The sequence below is a fragment of the mitochondrial genome of Zea mays, assembly GCF_902167145.1.
Source record: "Zea mays subsp. mays mitochondrion, complete genome".
NCBI classification, from domain to species: Eukaryota; Viridiplantae; Streptophyta; class Magnoliopsida; order Poales; family Poaceae; genus Zea; species Zea mays.
Window position 1 is genome coordinate 270001 of NC_007982.1, and position 19918 is coordinate 289918.

The 19918-nt window shown below is 44.6% G+C and overlaps 7 protein-coding genes, 1 non-coding gene and 1 pseudogene across 8 annotated transcripts; 3 read left to right on the plus strand and 6 right to left on the minus strand.

The window, feature by feature from the left end:
• Positions 1 to 1153: 1153 nt before the first annotated feature.
• On the minus strand, positions 1154 to 1498 carry orf114-b (hypothetical protein). The gene has a single exon. The coding sequence runs from the start codon at positions 1496 to 1498 to the stop codon at positions 1154 to 1156; it is 345 nt and encodes a 114-aa protein (YP_588357.1).
• Positions 1499 to 3327: 1829 nt separating this feature from the next.
• Positions 3328 to 3846, minus strand: rps1 (ribosomal protein S1). Its single transcript has one exon. The coding sequence runs from the start codon at positions 3844 to 3846 to the stop codon at positions 3328 to 3330; it is 519 nt and encodes a 172-aa protein (YP_588358.1).
• Positions 3847 to 3986: 140 nt separating this feature from the next.
• Positions 3987 to 5849, minus strand: ccmFN (cytochrome c biogenesis FN). Its single transcript has one exon. It carries the CDS (start codon positions 5847 to 5849, stop codon positions 3987 to 3989), a length of 1863 nt encoding a protein of 620 aa, YP_588359.1.
• A 2138-nt stretch (positions 5850 to 7987) lies between these two features.
• Positions 7988 to 8428, plus strand: orf146-a (hypothetical protein). Its single transcript has one exon. The coding sequence runs from the start codon at positions 7988 to 7990 to the stop codon at positions 8426 to 8428; it is 441 nt and encodes a 146-aa protein (YP_588362.1).
• Positions 7993 to 8064, minus strand: trnQ. Its single transcript has one exon. It is a non-coding gene; the product is annotated as a tRNA-Gln (tRNA).
• A 3298-nt stretch (positions 8429 to 11726) lies between the features above and the next one.
• orf100-a lies at positions 11727 to 12037 on the minus strand (annotated as a pseudogene).
• A 2718-nt stretch (positions 12038 to 14755) lies between these two features.
• Positions 14756 to 15205, plus strand: orf149-b (hypothetical protein). The gene has a single exon. It carries the CDS (start codon positions 14756 to 14758, stop codon positions 15203 to 15205), a length of 450 nt encoding a protein of 149 aa, YP_588363.1.
• Positions 15206 to 17308: 2103 nt separating this feature from the next.
• On the plus strand, positions 17309 to 17710 carry orf133-a (hypothetical protein). The gene has a single exon. The coding sequence runs from the start codon at positions 17309 to 17311 to the stop codon at positions 17708 to 17710; it is 402 nt and encodes a 133-aa protein (YP_588364.1).
• Positions 17711 to 18626: 916 nt separating this feature from the next.
• On the minus strand, positions 18627 to 19007 carry orf126-d (hypothetical protein). Its single transcript has one exon. It carries the CDS (start codon positions 19005 to 19007, stop codon positions 18627 to 18629), a length of 381 nt encoding a protein of 126 aa, YP_588365.1.
• Between the last annotated feature and the right edge of the window lie 911 nt (positions 19008 to 19918).

Below are 19918 nucleotides of genomic sequence, written 5' to 3' on the forward strand. Positions count from 1 at the left end.
CCTAAGCCTAAACTTAAGGCTTTTCCAAGCCTTGCCGATAGGCGCCTCATGGCTCGCTCAGTTCGCTCGCGGAGTTCTTAGATCAGTAGATTTGGATAGAGTCTCGCTCATCTCATAAAGGAAGAGTAGCGCGCTAGCGCGGCTCGCTTCGCTTTTCGACGCGGAGCTCGCAGCTGTCGAAGCCTGCTTCAAAACTACAGGGCGTGCGTTAGCACTACGGCTTTTCAGCCTCCCTTTGCTGGTTCCGAACTATCACTGATCCCACCTTCAAACCTTTTTCTTTTAATCTCAGGAAGGCTTTCTCGGGGAGAAAGCTGGTTGGGGAACTGCTAAACGACCTAAAAGAAAGAGGAGACTGACTCTGACCTTTCAAAGCCCTATCTCATCTGGTTGATAGTAGAAGGTACGTACGATGGTACCATGGACATAAACGAGGTCGAGCATATCTTTAATGATTTAAAACTAAAGCGTACCTAAAGCCTGCCCTGGATATGAAAAAGGGATTTGAGCCAGAAGAAGATGAGGATCTATCACCAGATGAGGAAATGGAAACAACTAAGTATTAGTTAGGTTCCGGAAATGGAAATGGTAACAGCGGCCCAAAACTCAAATGGTAAGGTTTTCTTTGAAAAGAAAAAGGAATGGGATGGGGTATGAATCCTTAACTACAAAAGAAAAGTAAGCACCTCTCCTAACTAATTAGTTAGTATCGAGAGACTAGGCTTTTCATTAAAGTTGAAGGAGACAAACAAAGTCTTGCCGATGGAAGAAATTCCATCGTCGTAAGGGAAGGCCTTGGTCAATCAACTCACCGCCATTGACCAGGGGAGGGGGGAACAATCTGATGAGCGAGATCATAACACGTGAACAACAAACCATACCGATAGGTTGATAGTTTTCTGTTGGTACGGCGTGTGGTCACAGGAACAATCGGCGGTCGTAGCATGAACTAAAGAGTACCTTCATTTTACAGCGTATAGAGGTGTACCAATCCCACCATGATCGCCAGAGCAAGATTCATTCTTTAATCGCTACCAGATCAAACATGAGACCAGCATCCGGAACGCAAAAGTTTTTAGAAATCCTTATCTTTCGGCTTTTTAAAGAAGATAGGCCATTACAAAAACAAGGTCTAACAGTCGACTCTTTCCTATCAGGATTTTACAACCTGAATACCAACCTGGGGGACCACTATTATATTAGAAGAGAGCATAATAAGTAAATGCCGACGCCATCTTTTACTTTTTGGATTGGATTGGATGGTCGGCGGCGCCATAAACTCGATAACCAGCACCGCGGAGTCAATAAATTCAACTAAATAGAATCCTAAAACAATCTTATTCGAGCACACGCGGGACCCGCAGCAATGAAATTCACACAAGCGGCAATCATCCGAGCAGAGAATGGAGAAGGGAAATATACTTTGAATTGTTTTTCCGAATGAGAAAGCCTTTGGCAAACTCCTTGCAAATCCGTTTTTGCCGGGCACAATAGACATATCTGCTCAGTCACAACATAAGGAACCCCCAATGTTCCTCAAAGCCTACCCGGCCTGACAGCTTTAGTTGAATGATCTGATCCCGAAGCTAGCTTTCTACTTAAATTGCTATGACTGGCCAACTAATGATCGGACTACCTATCTTGATGTTTTGAATCTGTATTCAGAGCTTTTTTCCAACTACCGGGACTACTAATTTAAAGTACAAAGCTCTCCTATGAATATGCTACTGCTCTTACTTTCTACCTGAATCCGAGCATTGAAGCAAGCTCTTTATCGCACCATAACCGAGTCTCCCCTTGCAGCTCTGATCAATCCACCCGGCAAATAACTGCTCCTTACTCTTTGATTGTATGTCCATTTTTGCTTGATGTCTGGCTCACCGGATCTGGTACATGAAAAAGCCATTCCTTTTCGCTTTCCTTCAACCACTCAGTATACTTTTTTACTGGAAGAGTCAAGCGAAAGCAATTAGTTTAGAAGGAAGAGGAAGACCTGGGGTGGGGGGCTTACGTCCTCATTTCACTCTTTTTGCTCCTGCGAGACACGACTCAACTACTTTTTACAATTGACAGGGTAGCTCGGAGGTCAGATGAGGGGTCTTCCCCATAAAGATAGATTAGTACTGGAAGGTTCAGATGAAGGAAGGGCGGGCTGAAACAAGGCACAAACTTTGAAATGGGGTAGGGTAAATAAATATGAGCAATCCGTGAGAATAGCAAACCCCTATCTCTTATAAAGAAGAAGATAGATAGGTCCACGAGTTGAGACAGAGAAGTTCTGACTAATCAAGTAGGAGTTTACCCACGAGAGTCAGAGGCTGCATCATCAAAGGGGTATAGAAATAATTCAGAAGCACTATGGCCTGAAGCGAAGGGCAGGAACGAACGGAATCAATGTGTTCCAATTTATCCGGAGTAAGGACAGCAGCCGAGAAGGGGAAAAAAAATAGCGTAGAAAAAAAAAGGTAGGACCAGATCATGCGAAGAGCTCTTCGCCCTATTGATTAGGAATCTCGATCAGAAACCACCAGGCCATGTCTCCCGATAAAAATCCCCACAATGGATGTCAGGCCTTGGCTTCATAAAATCTGATTGGATCCGCACTATAGGATAAGAATACAGATAGGCTGACTATGACTAAGAAGATCTTCCAATTTTCTTACCTGAAAAGATGAGTTATTCAAAGGAATACCTGCAAAATAGAATAAACACATGGCACAGCTGGGTGCTAGAATAGTAGTTAATAGAAGTTCTAGTCACTTAAAAAAAAAATAACCACTGCTTAACTTAATTAGATCGTAGAAGATAAGCAAGCGGGTTCGGGCAGTTAGTCCTATTTGAAGGTCAGAAGTTCGGGTAGTAAGGGCTAGGTTTATATAGGGGCTATATTTTTTAGAAACATATGGTCTTGCTCATTTCCCATCAAGGAATGGAGATTGGGTTGGTGTTTGGAAGGGATTCAGTAAACTGACCTTGGCCAGCAAGCAGAAAAAGGACTGACGTCTTGGGGCGCGCTAGCGCGCGTACTCTTCTTCTGCGAGACTCCATCCAAATCCACCACTTACTCGTTGGTTGGTGTTCCATTCTGTTATCTTAGACTATGCTGCCTTCTTCAATTCCATTCTTCGTCTCCCTAGTCGAAGTCTTCTTGCTGGCCCAACCCAGCATTTTTGAGTGCCGTGCCAGGGCGATAGGCGCTCCGCAGTCACGCATGATCACCAGAGCCTTTCTTGGCTATGTAAATATAGGGCCGGAATAAGTGCAAGATCCTCAACAAAATGGATTAAGGTGGGCTTCGGATTATTAATAATTTTTTCTATCTTGTCATTAAGTTCTTGTTTGAATCTGCCTTATCACAATATCCCTCCTTTTAGGGATAAAGCTATCAATGGCGAATCGAGCATTCGCTATCCTTTTTATTTTTTTAGCTTTGAATGGAAGAAAAGTAATGAAACCTGCGATGGCTACTGAATAACCTCCTTCTATTTTATTAATTTGAAACCCTTTTACCTTTTTCTTCGTTCGCCAAATCTTCTTCAGTTCTATCCAAGCTCGGTTTTGTCTGAATCTTTGTGGAAGAAGAAGCGGTTCGCCAGCCGCTACATCCAGGGATCCCACAAAATCATTAAACCCGGCGGCTGCTCGCTCTTTGATCAGTGATTCACCGGCCACTAGATCGATGAAGAATCTCTCAAAAATCCGCTTTTTGATCAGTGATTCACCAGCCACTACATTCTTGGATCCCACCTTATTCTCAAACCTGGTGGCTCGCTTGATTGGCAGTCCTGTAAGCTCATCTTGCATACAAATTTTTGGGGTACCAAGGCCTGCATCCACCAAGAACATTTCTTCCCTTAAGCGTAAGCGTAAAACTGAAGATTGTAAGGCGTTTCCACTACATAATAAGAAACTCGAATTAGATCTTGGAAATGATCGACTCCAATAGATGCTCATCATAAGCTTTTTTTTCCTCCTATTCCTATTGATCAGAAGTATCCAGCAGCGCCACGCCAGAGTGACTTCCGAAGCGCTACGGACGGGACGAAATCCGGCAGCCAGCCAGTTGCTGGCTCGGAATAACCAGCCCAGCAAGAAGCTAAATTCTTCCATAACATAACGGGGCGGGGTTGCGCGCGAGCCGGGTGACGTAGGTGCACAAGAGTACTTCGCGCCACAACCATCTCTTTTTTATAGGTTCTACGGACCTGCTTCATCTGGTAAAAAAGAGTCATAGATATGCCTGTAATTAGAAGGAAGAACCGCCATAAAAATCTTCCTCGTGTATCGTCTGTAGCAGAACTATGAACGGGAGCTAGCAATCCGGACCGTATTGAAAAGGTTCCTGAGACACAGCATGGAAGAGTCAAAATATTCAGAAGCGAGGTCCAATAATGAAGAAGGGGTAGAATTACTGAATGAATAAGAGCTGTGGCTAATACCCGAGGCATAAAAGACGCATTTTCTACGGGATCCCGAAACCACCAGCCACCCCGACCTAATTCATGATGAGCCCACCAACTTCCTGGCGAGATGCCTACGGTTAAAAACAACCAACATGTCAAGATCCAAATTCGAATTGGTTCCTGGTCCTGGTCAGAGACCACTGTGTTCGCGCCGGCGGTCCAACAAAGAGGCGAAGTAGTGGTGTCTTTCTTTCCATTACGAACGACAACACGCTTCGCCTGCTCCCTCCCCGTGTCCATTAGCGCTCCTGTCCAGAGCGAAGAGAAGGCGAAAAAGCGCCGCCGAAGCAGGCTTCTATTGCTACGCAACAATAGAGCAGGCGCGCCGCCCACAAAATGTTTGAATGATCGGGTAAAGAGCGAGCTTCTTATATGGGATCCGACGCATCCAGCAGAGCGAAGCAGCGTTCCATTCTTTTCGGCGGCATCCTTCCGCATTGGCGGCGAGTGGAGTGCCACAATCCCATTCATCATTTTTGATCTACATAACCCAAAGCCCATAGCACTGGCGACGTCTCCGGCATAAATGCAAGGAGGATGTATAGCTGATATAGGATCTTGTGGAACAGGATTTGATTCTGCAAGCGGTTCGGTACGAACGAAGAAATTTCGAACAAAAGGATCGGAACTCGCTGATAGGAAAGGAGAGAAAAACAAAGCAATGCCAAGAGCTCCGTCAATCTGCTGTTCATCGATAGACGAAGCTCTCTCTTTTTCATCTCGTGCCAGATGTAACAAAAGATTAGTCCTTTTTCCTTCTCGCGAACCACGGGAGCGCCCAGCGCCCAGAAGAGCAAAGCTCATTTTCAAAACTGGGTCAAGCGGCGCATTAAAAAGGGCTGGCCCGTTAAAAGGACGCTTACTTTGCGAACGAAGTTCAGAATCAACAAGGGTTCTCCGAACGAAGGGAGTGTACAACTGGGGCGCAGCTCCACTTTTTTGTTGGAGAGATAGAATGGAGTTCTTCACGAAGTTCGAGACAAAGGAAAAAATAAAAGTTTCTCTATAGCCTCTGCGTTTTGAGACATTATGGCTTTGGGGTCGACCCCGGTACCGGTAACAAAAAAGGAATCCATAAAAACTTGGGATCCAACACCATGAGAAAATACTACCCTCATGATTAGACCATGTCCCTGAGATTTGATAAAAAAAAGGTGCATTAGCGGTTAATACGTTGTAATTAGATAAGTTATTTGGAATATGACGGAACGAAAGACCAAGGAAAGAAAGAAGAATGCACCAAAATGCAGGTGCTGCACCAAACGCTGGTGGTTGTTTCTTGTTGTAAGTGAATGCAACGAAAAGACCCGGAAATAACAAATAATGAGAAAATTCATTTATAGACATTTCGTGCTCATTTCCTAATTTCTGCTTAGTTATTCCCATCATCCGGTAACCACAGGATGATCCCAATCTCCTTTTAGTAATAGATCTTTTTGATATGTCTCAGCGGCAAGGAAGAGAAAATGCAATGCATCGAGTCGTTTATCAAGAAAGTGGACGAGCTATGGATCAAGATCATATTTAGTCCAATTTCTACCGGTGCACTTCTCATGAAATAATTCCCTTTCCAAGGAAAGGAAAACAAGAACTCGAATACTCGTAATAGCGATCCCGATCCACCTACTTTTTTTCTATTCTTTTATTCTAAAGCACAAGCCATTTTTATGCATGGGGCATAAGAGTGGACAATCTATGTTATCGAAGGAAGTAAATAACAACACTTCAGCGTTTCGGTCTACCCACCCTCATTCAGTAAACCAATAGGATTGCAGCATTGGAATTAGAGTTGGCCAGGTCCTCTAAAAAGAAAAGAAGAAACTACTTAGACTTAGACTTAGAATAGAGAAATGCCATTGGTTTTCTCGTACTACGATATCTTTTTTTTTGTTTTTGGCCATGATTGTGCTGCTCCTGTGAAGGCTAGTGGGAAAGCTCACCGTTCGTTGTGATGAGTGGGGGCCTTGTATCTGTATTCGGATCAGCTCCTTAACATAGTTTCCTGCTTGAACCCTGGCTGGGAGCTGGGAGAGGTGTCCCACTACAGGTGCAAATAAACCATTTTACCTTTCAGGGGAAAGGAAACAAACCACTCAATAATCGGTAGAAATTCCTCCTACTGAACTGAGCCAATCTCTCTCCTTTTGTCTAGTTAGCCGGTTCTGATTGCAGCTTCCTATTTTCCTATTATTGTTTCTCTTCCATCGAGAAGCCATTCTTCATAAGTCAATAACTGGGAGCCAGTGTCATTAAGTGGCCTATCAGAATACAGGTAGCAACCATACGCACTTGGCTTGGCTGAAAAATCCTGCTCATAAGCCAGGTCTGTGTGCCGAGTACAGCCGTTGCCTCAGGGGAAGCGAACAAAGTCATTGGAATAGTTTATTTATTGGGTGGGTCCTTCTCTTCTCATTTCAAGATCGATCATCTCGAGTCTCGGGCTGAATAACCTACTCTTCCTCCGATCTGTAAAGATGAATTTCAATACCTTGTTCTTATATGAGTTTCATGAGTACGATCTAGACTATACTTATTTTATCAGGTTTTTTTCGCATAGCGAGTAGAGGAATAGTTTATAGTTTTGGAACCACCTGAGCAGGAATCGCTGATCCACCTTCACTTGTTTCCTCTGGCTTCGATTCTTTTATTGTATAGTGGACTACTTAGGAGCTTTAGCACTGACCCTCGTGAAAAAAAGAGCTGGGACCCACCTACTATAGATATAGATATAGATGGGCCTCGTTCCTTTATAATACGATCTAGCTTGATCCATCATCCTCAAATTATGATAACTGCCTTCTAGCCGCAGCCGGAGCTACTTCTAATCCGGAATCCAAAGGAGTCGAGCTTTTCGTACTACCATCGCCCGGGCATCGCTTTCTTCCCACTGCTTTCGTCCTGTTTTATTGCTCCTCCTCTCAACTTATTGTTCTTGTGAATACCGTACGTAGTAGTTCTTGTGAATATCAATCTAGGCGTAGGGCTTGCAAGATTCGCTTCGTGCCGTTGGGAAAACACTGGTATATGCTTAGCCCTTCTCTTCCTTGAGGTTTAAGGGGGAAAGATATCGTCTTCTAAACTGAGGAGAGTTATGTATCGCCTTAGCTTATCTGCTGCCTTGTTTTACGAATCTGACTTCACCCTAAAGAACAATAAGAAGTCAATGGGTTTGGTTTCTGACCGCACTTCTCTACAGGCATCCCACCCGTCCTCTTCCTCCAGCAGCTCAAGGTACGCACAGGAAACCACATCTTGAACCACGGAATTAGCCGTGATAGGTTTCTTCTTCCGCTCGGTACTCATCTACCCTAATCTTCCCCTCGCAGTGGATTCCACTAGGTTCTTAACCTCTTCCCAATTCTTAAACTGAAACCTGCGATGTCTAATCCAACTCGGCACCTAACCAGCTTGTCAGCATCGTAAGTTTGCCTCAACATTCCCCCTAGAAATAGAATAAGAATGTAAATCTACTTTCATTTAGGGATGATACTTTCTTTTTTTTTCTAGAACTAGAATAAGTAAGTATGCTCTGGAGTAAAAGGATTCGAACCTTTGCATGCCGGTACCAAAAACCGATGCCTTACCACTTGGCTATACTCCAAACGGTCGGTTCCTGGGGAGAGGGGGAAGGGAGAAGCAGGGCTCGAAGAAAACGAGCCGTGCAAGGACGCGGGGATATAGCAAGTAAGCTGCAAGGTTTTCCCTTTAGGACCGACTACAACAAGCTCGCGACTCTAATAGAAACTAAGGGTCAGCTCTCTGCTCTATTTGCTTGCAATGCGTTGCCTATCAAAGTCGGCGAACGCTTCCACCCCCTCTTGCCCTTGTTACGCAACACGCCAACAAAGAACCTTGGTTCCGTTGCGCCCTGTACTGTATTCCGAGGCGACCATTTCGCGCGGTTCGATCCATTTCCCGATCCGAAAAATCCGATAACGTACCTATATGAGTGGGATGGATGGTAAATCATTTGCAGTCTTTTTCGGCAGGACCTAGACACGGAGGTTCGGGAAGTAGCGCATGACAGCATTCACTGGTGAAAGGACTGGCAGCAGCGAGAGCATCATAGTTGACATGGTCGGAGCTACAGTCCCCATATCCGTCTCTACTCTTTCTGTAATTGACTCCCTCCCGCTCCCGTCCATCAAAAAGTGTTATTTCCTCCAGCTCCCTCCGATGCCGGTAGATTAGATTAATTCATTGACAAAACCCATTGATTCCAAGCAAGAGGATGCGCCTAGCGCTAGTTGCTCAATCCGTTGCTTGTTTGGTGATAAAATCGCTGATGCGAACTCGGTAGTGCTACTGAAACCACTTTGTGCATCTTCTGTTGCCAGGAAAGAAAGACGTGCTGGGTCAGTCCGGCACGTCACGCTTGCTAATACGGCCCGGCTGCCCCTATACAGAAATAGTTTAATCGATTGACCGACTTTACTTTACTTTATCGCACGCATAGATAGTTTCGACTGCAGAGGCTAACCTACTGTGATCTCATTTAGTTGGCAACTCGACTCCAACCCGATCTAGAAGAGGATTTCTTTAAATCAATAGCACTTCTCTCTCAACTGTGCAGTCGACCACAAAACCATGGAATTTCTATATGAAAATAAGAGATGCTTCTAGGGACAATCAAGATCACTAGGAAAGAGCTGAGTTAAAGTGGCACTCACTTGATTAAAGGGTTTCGTGTGTACTGACTGATCTAAGTGCAGAACCATTCAAGAAACGTAATTGAAAGAAAGAAAGAGCGCTATTCTTCTTTAGTTAGGTACTGCCATCAATGAGTTTGCTAAGAAAGACCCCGGTGGAATATTTGGCCTGCTTACTAACTTATAGGCTTCAGAGGGGACCCTTTCTCGCCCAGCCCCACCTACAGGGAGTGTAGGATTTCGTTCGCAACTCTTTTTCCTAGAAATCTCAATCCAGCGAGTCACTACTCTTTTTCTCAAACAAGAAGCTGACAAAGAGATCCATCCATTTCTAAGTTTGTCTCCACCTCATTGGCCATCTATTTTATTTTCCCAAGAGACTGGTTTGATTCCACCAGAGTCTCTCTTAGCGCATAAGTTGAAATTCATTCAGATTAGCATGAAAACCATTCTGCAAGATATCAAGAAATTCTTTAAATAAGTCATCATTCATTAGCGCGTAAGAGCATTCATTCTATCAACGATATTTCTCGAACTGGCGCACTTCCAGGAAAGTAGGAGATTTCTCGTAAGGATTATACGTGATTTTCCCATTATGTGAGCGTGCATTTCCTCAATCATTAAGAATTGGGCCTTGGGAAGAAAAACTAGTTCTATGTCAATTCTACAGCCAGAGAAAGAATCAAGTCTATCTCACTCATATAGTGGCTGCCAGTGGCACTATTTCTTTTCCAGACAAACCTTTTATTTTATGGTAGTTTCACTCCGATTGCGGGAGGGAAGCAGGGCTATAGAAATCAGTTCAGAAAAGGACTGATTGATAGACTCAATTTTACGGAGAAGAAAGGAATATTCACAGCATTCATCACTTCTATATTTTACTATGATTTTTCGAGCGTGTATAGAGCCTATCTAGCTCTATTTCCTAGTTTCTCCTTTAAGTTGTGAGGATTGAGTTTGCTTTGATTCTGGTTCAGGGCAAGGGCTACTTTCTTGAGTTCGTATAAGCATGGATCTAATCTTACCTGGATTGGTTATCGAGATGAGAAGACTGGCACTTTAAAGCGGGTAACGTATAGGATAGTCCAAGTAGAGAGGCCGGGTCTTATACCAGTAGCTTCAACCCAGTAGGTTATTTTGACTGGGCCTTTAGTTGGCAACTCGACTCCAACCCGATCTAGAATCAGATTTCTTTTTTGCGAACTCATAACTTAGCTAAATGGGGAGAACGAAGAGGCGTGGGAAATTGGGGGACGGACTCCTCAATACCGGATGAAGTTGGCTTACTTAAGTCCTTGGAGCTTCCCCCGCGGTAGAAGAATCTATCTTAAGGATATCGTCGGCATCACAACGAAGACACACATTCCGCACTACTTGCTCATCCCATGACTTCCCATCAGCTTTCCGTAGATCCCTCACAATCGAGTTAGGCCGATTAGGGAATTTCTCTCTCTTCGAACCTTGGGATCCAGTAGTCCACCCAAACTTGCTGTGCTTAAACCATCTCCAATGCGCCAGATCAGACCCGCCAAAAGAGTTTCCCTTGCAGCACAAACACCCTCCTCCATGTGATCGAAGCCTGAGGCGGAACCTTTGCTTTGCCCTTAGACAATCTCTATTCGGGTAGTCGCGCCCTTGAAGCACCTGAGCACATAGAGAATCAACGGCAGTCAACAGACTTCATCTCAACTGAGTGTGCCGGTCCCAGGTTCTCCAGTGGAGTCGATATGTGTGAGTTGAGTCTAGCAGGGGCAGGGGAGTGAGAATAGTCGACAGTTGAATAGCTTGGCCAGAGAAAGAGGGAATGAATGATCGGTCTCGTTCTGGATCTCTTTCCTTGCGCCCTAGTCCATTCCATCTATCTTGACTGCAACTTGGATTCTTTCTTGACTGCTATTTGGATTGGTAGTCCGTCAAATCTCTAAGCAGGTGGCTAGAAAACCTTCCGGAATAGGAGGAATATCAGATAGTTTCTCTTCTCATCAGGAATGGAATTCGGTTTCCAATCTGGTCACACATGACTCTTGTCCTAAAGCAATTTATTGATTAGGAGCAGTGGGTGGCCCATAGAAAGGAATGCCTGCCTATCCATAGCCGGGCAAATTGCTGCATATTCAAGTCACCCAATTCTCTTCTCTTGCACTATGTCTATTGGAATGGACCCTTGATTCTCCAGCAGATCCTCCTGGTATGGAAGGATATCATCCACAAAACAGATTGCTGAAAATGCCATGCCATCCAAGTTCGCAAAGGAGCGGTCTTCCTAATCTCTCTTTTGTTTGTGGGAATCTCTAGTGAGACCTTTTGATTTCCGGGGTTTCCTACTGTCTTTTGACTTTGGCGGACTCTGCATAAAATCTTGTATGGTGGTCCAGTTATTTCTAGAATATTTCACAGGATGATCGTGTGCGGCTCCTATCCAGCTAACCAAATGGATCAGTACCTGTTTGCGAATTTATCTTTCCCAAAGTGGACACAATGATTCGAAATTAAGGAAATCTCCGAATTCTCAATGTGCATTTTCTGGTCCTTTCTTATGGACAATTCCGTTTTCCCATTGGCATAAAGACTTGTTTGACTACGATCCACGAACCAATTCACATACTCATCGGATCTATCCTTCGAAGAGAGTTGATCCGCTATTTGCAGGACTTCCGCACCCTCGATAGAATGAATGAAATGACTGAGCATAAAATCCTATATAGCAAGGATAGATTATACGGAATAGAAGAGTCGGTTCTAAGCTAATCAAAGTATGAATTCCCATAGCAATAGCAAAGAAAAAGGAAGCCCATATCTGATATATTGCTGAGGCATCTTGGGAAAGAGGTGTGTCTCGCATCCGCCGGCTATGAATTCAATGAGAAAATCCATGTGACACACGCAGATCAATACGGAAATGGCAAGGCATTCAACTCGACCCATTCATTCTCGACCATACGCCCTTAGCTCCCAACTCTCTGACCTGCCTCCCTTATACTAAATACTAAGACCGGTTTAAGAAGAGAAGTATTTGCTTGCTTGCCGGTTGAAGTCTGCTCGTCGCATTCTAGTCGTGCGTGATAGAATAGGCCCACATAAAGAGAAAGCGGAGACCTTCCCAAGGTTACTCATCTAGATCTGGATAATCACTAGCTATATTATTTCCTGCTCCTAAATTCTCGTAAATAGAGGATAGGCCCGGCCCGGCACCCCACAGTCACGGCACCTCTAAGAAGACACCTATTCCCGGCGCACTCCATGTGAAAGACACCTATTCTCGGCACTATTCCATAGCACACACACTTATACTTAAGTAGGCATAGCTCCGTTAAGAGCTCATCGAACTTTACTTCTAGTGATAGAAGGGGTAAAGGTGAATTTAAGTCCTCTTTCTCTCGGAAATATACGCCACATGCCAGTGATCGATCTCTCTCAAGCTAGGTATCGGTGAAGTCCGTCATGGAATTGAAGTGGTAGAGTGGTAAGTGGGCGTACGGTCTATGGATTTCCTATCAGTGGCATTAGTTCCTTCTCTAGATAGATGGCTATTGAGCTTCTCATTCGTGAGAGTCATGCGCCGGATCAAGGGCTCTCTCATCTCCTATTTGGAAATGTATAGGTTCTGTAAGTGGCCAGTGCCCGCGAGTAAAGGCAGATCATCAAAAGTCATCTAATCCATCTAAGTGCCGGTATTGCCCAGTGCTTGACTGGAGTTGTCATGATACCCGGATACTCACCTCACTATACGCCAATTCAGGGAAAGGTCATGCTGGGAAGCTTCCTTGAAAGATAGTCTCAACACTCTCGATGAGAAACGAGAACCCAGCCAACGAAGGTTTATGCATATATTGGTCCGCATCCAGAGGAAGTCAAGGTTTCCAGATGTGCTCATCCCTGCTTGCTGATATGCAAATCGATTGGAATTGGCAAATCATAGAGTTTGTCGCTGACAAGAGCTGTTTTGGCCATGGTGATCCTCCTCTCAATACCCATTCCTGCGAATTCCCAATCCAATTATATTAGTATAATGTGTAGAAGAAAAAGGGGAATCCATGAGAAAGCCCATATTGTTCGTGGCAATGGAACATTCCTTTCCACTTTTGTGAATGGAGATCACTGACGAGCACTCTTGCGCAAATCAAGAGTCAAGGTAGGAGCTATGAAGCTGTCCCGGGTAGGAAAGGATCCCTTTGAGTTCATATTGCTGCAGGAGAAAGAGAAGGGCACAGAGCTTCTATATACCACTGGATTCCACCAGACTGTTCTGTGGAAAACACGGCACCCTATCCCTTCCCTGACGGGAACCTGGATACCATAGCATAGGAACCTCGAAAATACGTATTATAGGTTGGTTGTATACACACTCATCCTTTAAGAAGATAAGAGAGCCCCGCGGACATTTCATTTCCTTCCTCGAAACCTGGAAACTGATACTGCCTCGATTCTGCTTCCGTCTATCATGTCCAATCTTACTTTCGTGCCGATGAAGGGCAGTCCGGAAGGTGGAGTTAGCACCGGGCCGGCCTATTCTTAGAAGCTGAAGTAGGAGTAGGAGCACTCTTCTTCCTCACCTCAAGCGTAGCCGTATTAGTTGGATCCGGCATCCTTTCGACTGGAGATACCCTCGCATTACCGGCTTCCCGGCATACTGGCAAGTTTACTTGACTCACCCATTCTTGAGACTGGCCACTACTTTGTTTGATTTCCTTGTCACTGTAGTAAGCAAGCGGCACCTATTGATCTACTTCCCTCTAGCATCACTCATCCTTACGGCACTAGTCCATCCATCCCTCGACCGAAGAGAGTCTTCCTCCTCACGGAACTAGGGTTGGTTTGGTTTCATAGACAAGACTTTCGAGCGCGACGTTGCGCACATCCTCTTGCTTGGTATCTTTTCTAGTGTGCATCACATTCATTTTCCTTTCCTTTCATGTAGATATGATAATCTTCGTGGCATCAACCTCATATAGGAGCTGCCAGTAGTACTAGTACTAGTACTTTCGCGGGATTTGAAAGCAGGCAAACTTATGATGCGAGTCTAGTTAGATTAGAATAGAACCAGCTGAAATCCGAACCAACCAATACGCTTCGCTTTCCTCTGCTCGTATAGACTCCGTTCGTGTTAGGACATCCATAGCCAATAGTAATAGTAGCTAGTAGCTTCGCCCCCCCTTGCCCCCGGAAAGGTTCTCATTCCTCACTGGATCTAGTTGACTTGCTGCTACAGCAATCAATCTATCTATATGTTCCGGACGGAAGAGAGAGTTTCCTACATTCCCATTCCCATGAACTGAACATCGGGTACCAACGATCTGGAATCCCGTGCTACAGATATGCACCTGTGCGGAACCAACCTGGCAATCCTCCTGTCTATTCTTTCTATCTGGACTAGCGCTTCCCACTGGAGCTTACTACTTGACTAGAGCACTTGAACTTGTTAGTTTCATTAGTCAGTTTCCTAGCATAGCAAAGTGAGTTTCCCATCAACGGATTATCATCCTGTTGTTTCCATGAACATCAGGTACATATATGAACCTGTCAACGGAGCGGAACATATGATATGAACCAAGTAGATTCGTCTTTTTGCTCGTCAATATGCTCGTAACATTAGTCGTTACTCGCTCGTTAGTAGTTACTCGCTCAGCTCATTAGTAGTGAACTATGATCATTTGTGAGGAGTATGTTTTCAACTCTATGTATGTCAATTCGAGAGTAGAGCGATCTATGTCAACCAAGAGCAGAACTCTCTCTATTTCCGGCACAGGCTTTCTTTCAATCAAGAAGAAGATTATTTCAGATTTTATCACTATCCGGACTGCTATCTACTATCTACCTATCTATCTACCCGGGCTCGTTGTGAGGCGGGACCCAACCCTCCTCTTCACTCCACTGCTTCAACAGAAATGGATCCATCATCTGCTACCCATGAGTAATAACGTTACGAATCTACCACTGATCCCGAGGGCAAGTATGAAAAAGAGAGTCAAGCAAGGTTGGATTCGTATGTTCCATTTGAGTAAGCCTCTGATGCCCTGCGCACATAGCTTCTTGCATGCCCGATGGCAGATCTCCCAACCTGGAGTATATTCCCGGCCCCGTAGCTTAGCTTAAGATCTTCGTATTTCAAGTCCACCGGCATGGGACCTGACCTTGGGAATAAGCCCCGCCCTGTCCTCTAAGATATGAGATCCACCCACACCCAAACCTGGAAAAGCGGCAGGCTCTAGTCGAACTCCATACCAGAAGAGAACCCTTTCCGTTGGAAGAAAGAGAAAAGGGGCCGGGCTATGCACTTCAAGAGAACCAACCCAAGAAGCACTCAATAAACTATTATATATAGTCCTGGCCACCAGATCAAGCTAGCAGGAATGGGTACTACAGCACCAAGAAAGATCGATGGAAAGGGATATGAAACTATTTTAGATGCACGCTCTAGCTCTAAAGCAAGCTTATACGCACTCATAAAGGTGCCGTCTAGTGCCGTGAAGATAAACCGATTCTCTGACCATCCCTCGAGATAGCCTTTTATTCTCTTTAAGGAAAGGATCTGGGAGCCATATAAGGATGAGTTAGCCGTAGGATATGATTCCTTCTTGCTTGTTGGGAAGGGAATAAGGGGATCGAGAATGATGCTGCAAACAAGATAAGGGATTCACCAAGGCAGTATTACTATTACTATTACTATTACTATGGAAATGGAAATGGAAATGGAAATGGTATAGAGCTAGCCCAGAAAAGAGAATCCATGGCATGGCTATTCACTCAATCAAAAGAGAAGGTCATAATCTGGAAACTATTCTCATACAGAAGGGTTCTACGCTAGGAATCACTAAACTAGACGAGCACTTCTCAAGTGCCAGCTAGGAAACTGTCTGTACTGTAAACCAACCACCCGTAGAGAACTTTTAGTAGATGGAAGCGAGCTCCCTAGTCCTATTCGACCCACTTGGAATTCCCTTATGTGAATCATTCATGTAGCATTGATATACGAGAATTCGAGATTGCTCCACCGGGCCTGACTAGTAAATACAGTATACGGGGAAGAGAGTCTTCTGAACCTGAAACCTATGAAGCAAGGAAATCACTCTACTCTGCAAGCTATTCCACTGGAAAGGACAGGTTTCTAAAGGAATGGGATTAGTACTACTTAATTAAGGAAGGGATGAGTGCTGTCTTCCGGGCGGGGGTTCTAGCAACTAAAGCAGTGGAAATGTTCTCGTTCTCTCATGCTTCAAAGCACAGAGTTGTGCCTGGCATTCCCATTTGTCTCTCTCTGTCGAAAGCTAGGTCAAAGGTGCCTGTGCTCGAAATGCAACATCACTCACTTGGTCTAGTGGGTCGGGGTTCATCAAGCTTTTCATCTCCTGAAGCGTATAGAATCCGCTCTTTAAGGTCGAGAATCCGCTCTGCTCTGGAAGGTCGAGTCGATTAGGCCTTGTCATCATGTCATCGCACTCCACTGGTATCAAAGTTCTCGGCCCTTTTCTTATATTACTTTGATTATATTATAGAAGTGTGCCCGGTCTTGTCTCAGCATTCGAGGTTGGATGTGTTTCCTCAGTCATCGTTCGAGGAAAGCTCTTGGCATCGGTCGTATTCTCTTCTCGTTCTGTTGGGAGCTGATATCCGTCATGGCAAGAGGAAAGGAATGGGATCGGCATTGCATTGGTTGGTACCAGTAGCTGTAGCAGCAAGTAGGTCGTTGGGAGCTGATTGTGTTAGTAGCTAGAATCCTGGTTGGGAAACAGCATTAGCACGAAACCATTCTATCAAAGCTATTTCGAGAACAGCCAGCCTTCTTGAGTAATAGGGCTTTCAGGCTCGCTAACCTCAGTGGGCTATCGTTATTTGTTTAGTATGGAATCGCATTTGGTACCCCCTTGCTTCAGCAGACGGAAAGAAAGCAAAGACGCTTCTAGGAATGCATATTCATTCGAGTCAAGCGTTGAAGCAGGACTGGCCGGCCGGTCTGTAAACGAGATCTAGAGAAGAAGCCAGGGAATTTCTCTTGTCAAAGAATCCCCGTTCTCTAGCAGCAAGTAGATCGTAGGGATCAGTGGTAGTAGGTAGCGAGACAAGAAATGACAAGTCAACCAGATATGGGGATGCGCTTGGAGATCGGAGAATTGCTCCACTCCGTTCCCAATAGCAGTAGAATCATATGGTCAATACAAACAAGTGCAGGATGTCAATCAAGTGACAGAGCCGGGGCAGATGATCTTTAGCCAACTACTCCTTATGAATCTGAATGGAATGCATATCTCAATTGGGAAGAAAGCAAAGGTCGAGGGTCAATACTTGAAAATGAAGGATCAGGAGATGCAAACTAAGATTTCCGATCTAGATCTGGTTCATCACCGGCACCCAATGGTTTTCTTCGGAGAAAGATCAGATATTCGTTTATTCAGTGCAAATCCGGATTCCGGCACCAAGGATCAACCTCATTGGCCTCCAGCTAGACTGTTGACTCCATTTTGCTTTGCATATATAGGAGAGCCACATTTCATTTCTCGAACTAGAGGGAATAGACCTATTTGCTTGCCGGGACCGGGATATGATCACCTTTGCTTGGTTCATAGCAGCTGGTGGATACGGTTTCATTCTAACCTTTGTTGACTTCGGGCAAGGTCAAGTAAGTCATGGGATCTATCTAGCTCATAAAGTGCCAGTGCCATTGAAGACTTGGCTATCAGTTGTATTGGACCCATGACCAATAGAGAGGTTGCCATTACGGCCTGTGTTCGGAGTACTGCTCCTCCAGAATAGAATGGTTCACACGTGAAAGTGCTTCGAAATATGAGGTTGAGAAGACCTGCCAGGTTCTGTCTCAGTGGATTGAAATCTCTATCGGCAAGCGTACTTAAAGGAGAACTGAAAAATCAGTTAGAGGGGCGTTAGCGAAGCTAAAAATAATAAACCCACCTAAACGTCAAATGAAGAAGCTGTAATAATAGATATAGAAGAATGCCTACCCTTGTTCTTAATATAAGGCCGCCAAAGTTCGAGTTTCCTTCCAGAGCAATCTGAAGACTCCTTCATATCGTTGCCTTTACGAAAAGATCGAATCTCTTTAATATAATAAAATATCTGGGCGTAGCGTAAGTGAAGTCAAGCTCTGTTCATTTGAATTCCGGCTCATATGTTGAGCGTAGACAAGTCTTTCTCAAGGTAGGTCTTGCTTGTTGCGAAGTCCGTTTTCCGGCCTTAGAAAGCAATTTCTCTTTGCCTCGATCAGTAGGCCCTAACGGCTCTATGTCCACCTCAATTTTGAGGGATAGAATAGAATATCTTCTTTGTGAGTCGGGGTATGTATCCTTTGATACAGGTAAGGCTCGCAGGGGTGAAGTGGGAAGTTTTTACTGCCGGAGAGAATGAATAGAAGTCTTGCCTTGCTTCTCACGTTTCTGTGTTCGTAGAAGCTTGGTCTATGGTTTCCTGTTTGTTAGCTTTGCTGCTCCAAGCATAGTTGGTGGATAGCTTAAAGGTGAGTGAGTGAGTCGGCAGGCTTATGTGATAGTAAGGGTCTAGTAAGTCAAGGGTGCCGCAGTCTATATCTTAGTTTAGTATAGTACGCCCTTAAGTGACAGAAGGAGGACAGGGCGCTAAGCAGAGAAAGAGCTTCCAATGCTAGAGGCGCGTGCATTGAGTAAGAAGTTTGATTTGAGGAGGAGCCCGAGAAGAAGCTTGCCGCGTTGAGGGTTGCTTCACTTTCCGCTGGGGCCTTGAGGAAGGATAGGGCTGCAAGGATACTAGCAAATTGGCTGATAGGGACCGGAAGCGTATTCGAAGAATTGTAGAGAGACCGGGCGCGGCCTAATTCATGGTTTTCTTCCTTGGGAAATCCTCTGCCATTTTGCCTAGTCTGAGAAATCTTCGTATGTTTCTTTACATGCCTTTGTATAAAGACAATCATTGTCGGACGGACTTCTTAACTTAATAAAGAGAAGGGCGCGGCAGTCGACTCTGCTCCTTGGCTTGGGGTGGGGAGTTCCGCTTTCGGAATACGCAAATTGGACTTCTCCATTGGAAAGAGCATTGGATTTCCATTTGCTTTCTTGGGGATCACCACTATCTCGATTTTGACACCGGCACTTAGGGTAGGAGAAGGAGAAAGAGACAAGTTTCCACCTCATCCGAGTCAGAGCTCTCAGTGACTTCCCCCATAGCAACGGGAGATGATCAGCCCATCACCCTAAAGGAAAGGAAATTCGAAGAAATAAGATCTGATCTTTCAGTGAAATAAGCATCTACTAATCTAACTAGCGAACCAATATGTCTATCAATAGCCCTGGGTTCTTACCTTGTCTTGACTCTTCACCGAGTGAAAGTGATACACTACTACTTTAGGTTCGAACACTACGGCATGTTACGAACATTAAGGCACCTATCCTTTCAAAAAGGAATCAATGGCGAACGTACGCTATCCAACAGAAGTCCCGACCGATATGACTATTCATCCTTAAGCGAATGCTGGAACGAAAGTAACCCTCGAAGTGAAATAAAAGCAAAGGGCAAATCAACTAATTGTTCTCTAATACCACCTCCTCCTGTATCTACTATTGGTTGACTGAAAATTCAAAAAAGAAAAAGTTGCACATCTTCTGAAAAGATAAGGGCTCGGTATCGGCTCAATCGAACAAGCTGAGGTATATAGGGAATAGTAGAACATATTGATTATCCTATTGGATTGGTTCCGCTCAGTCGAGATATGATGACTCAATAGGCATTGAGAGTTTCGATTCAATGTGGGAATGACTAAGACAAGTTAGGCTAAACAGATATGCATGCACCATAGAGGTTTATCCACCATAGGTTTGTACACAA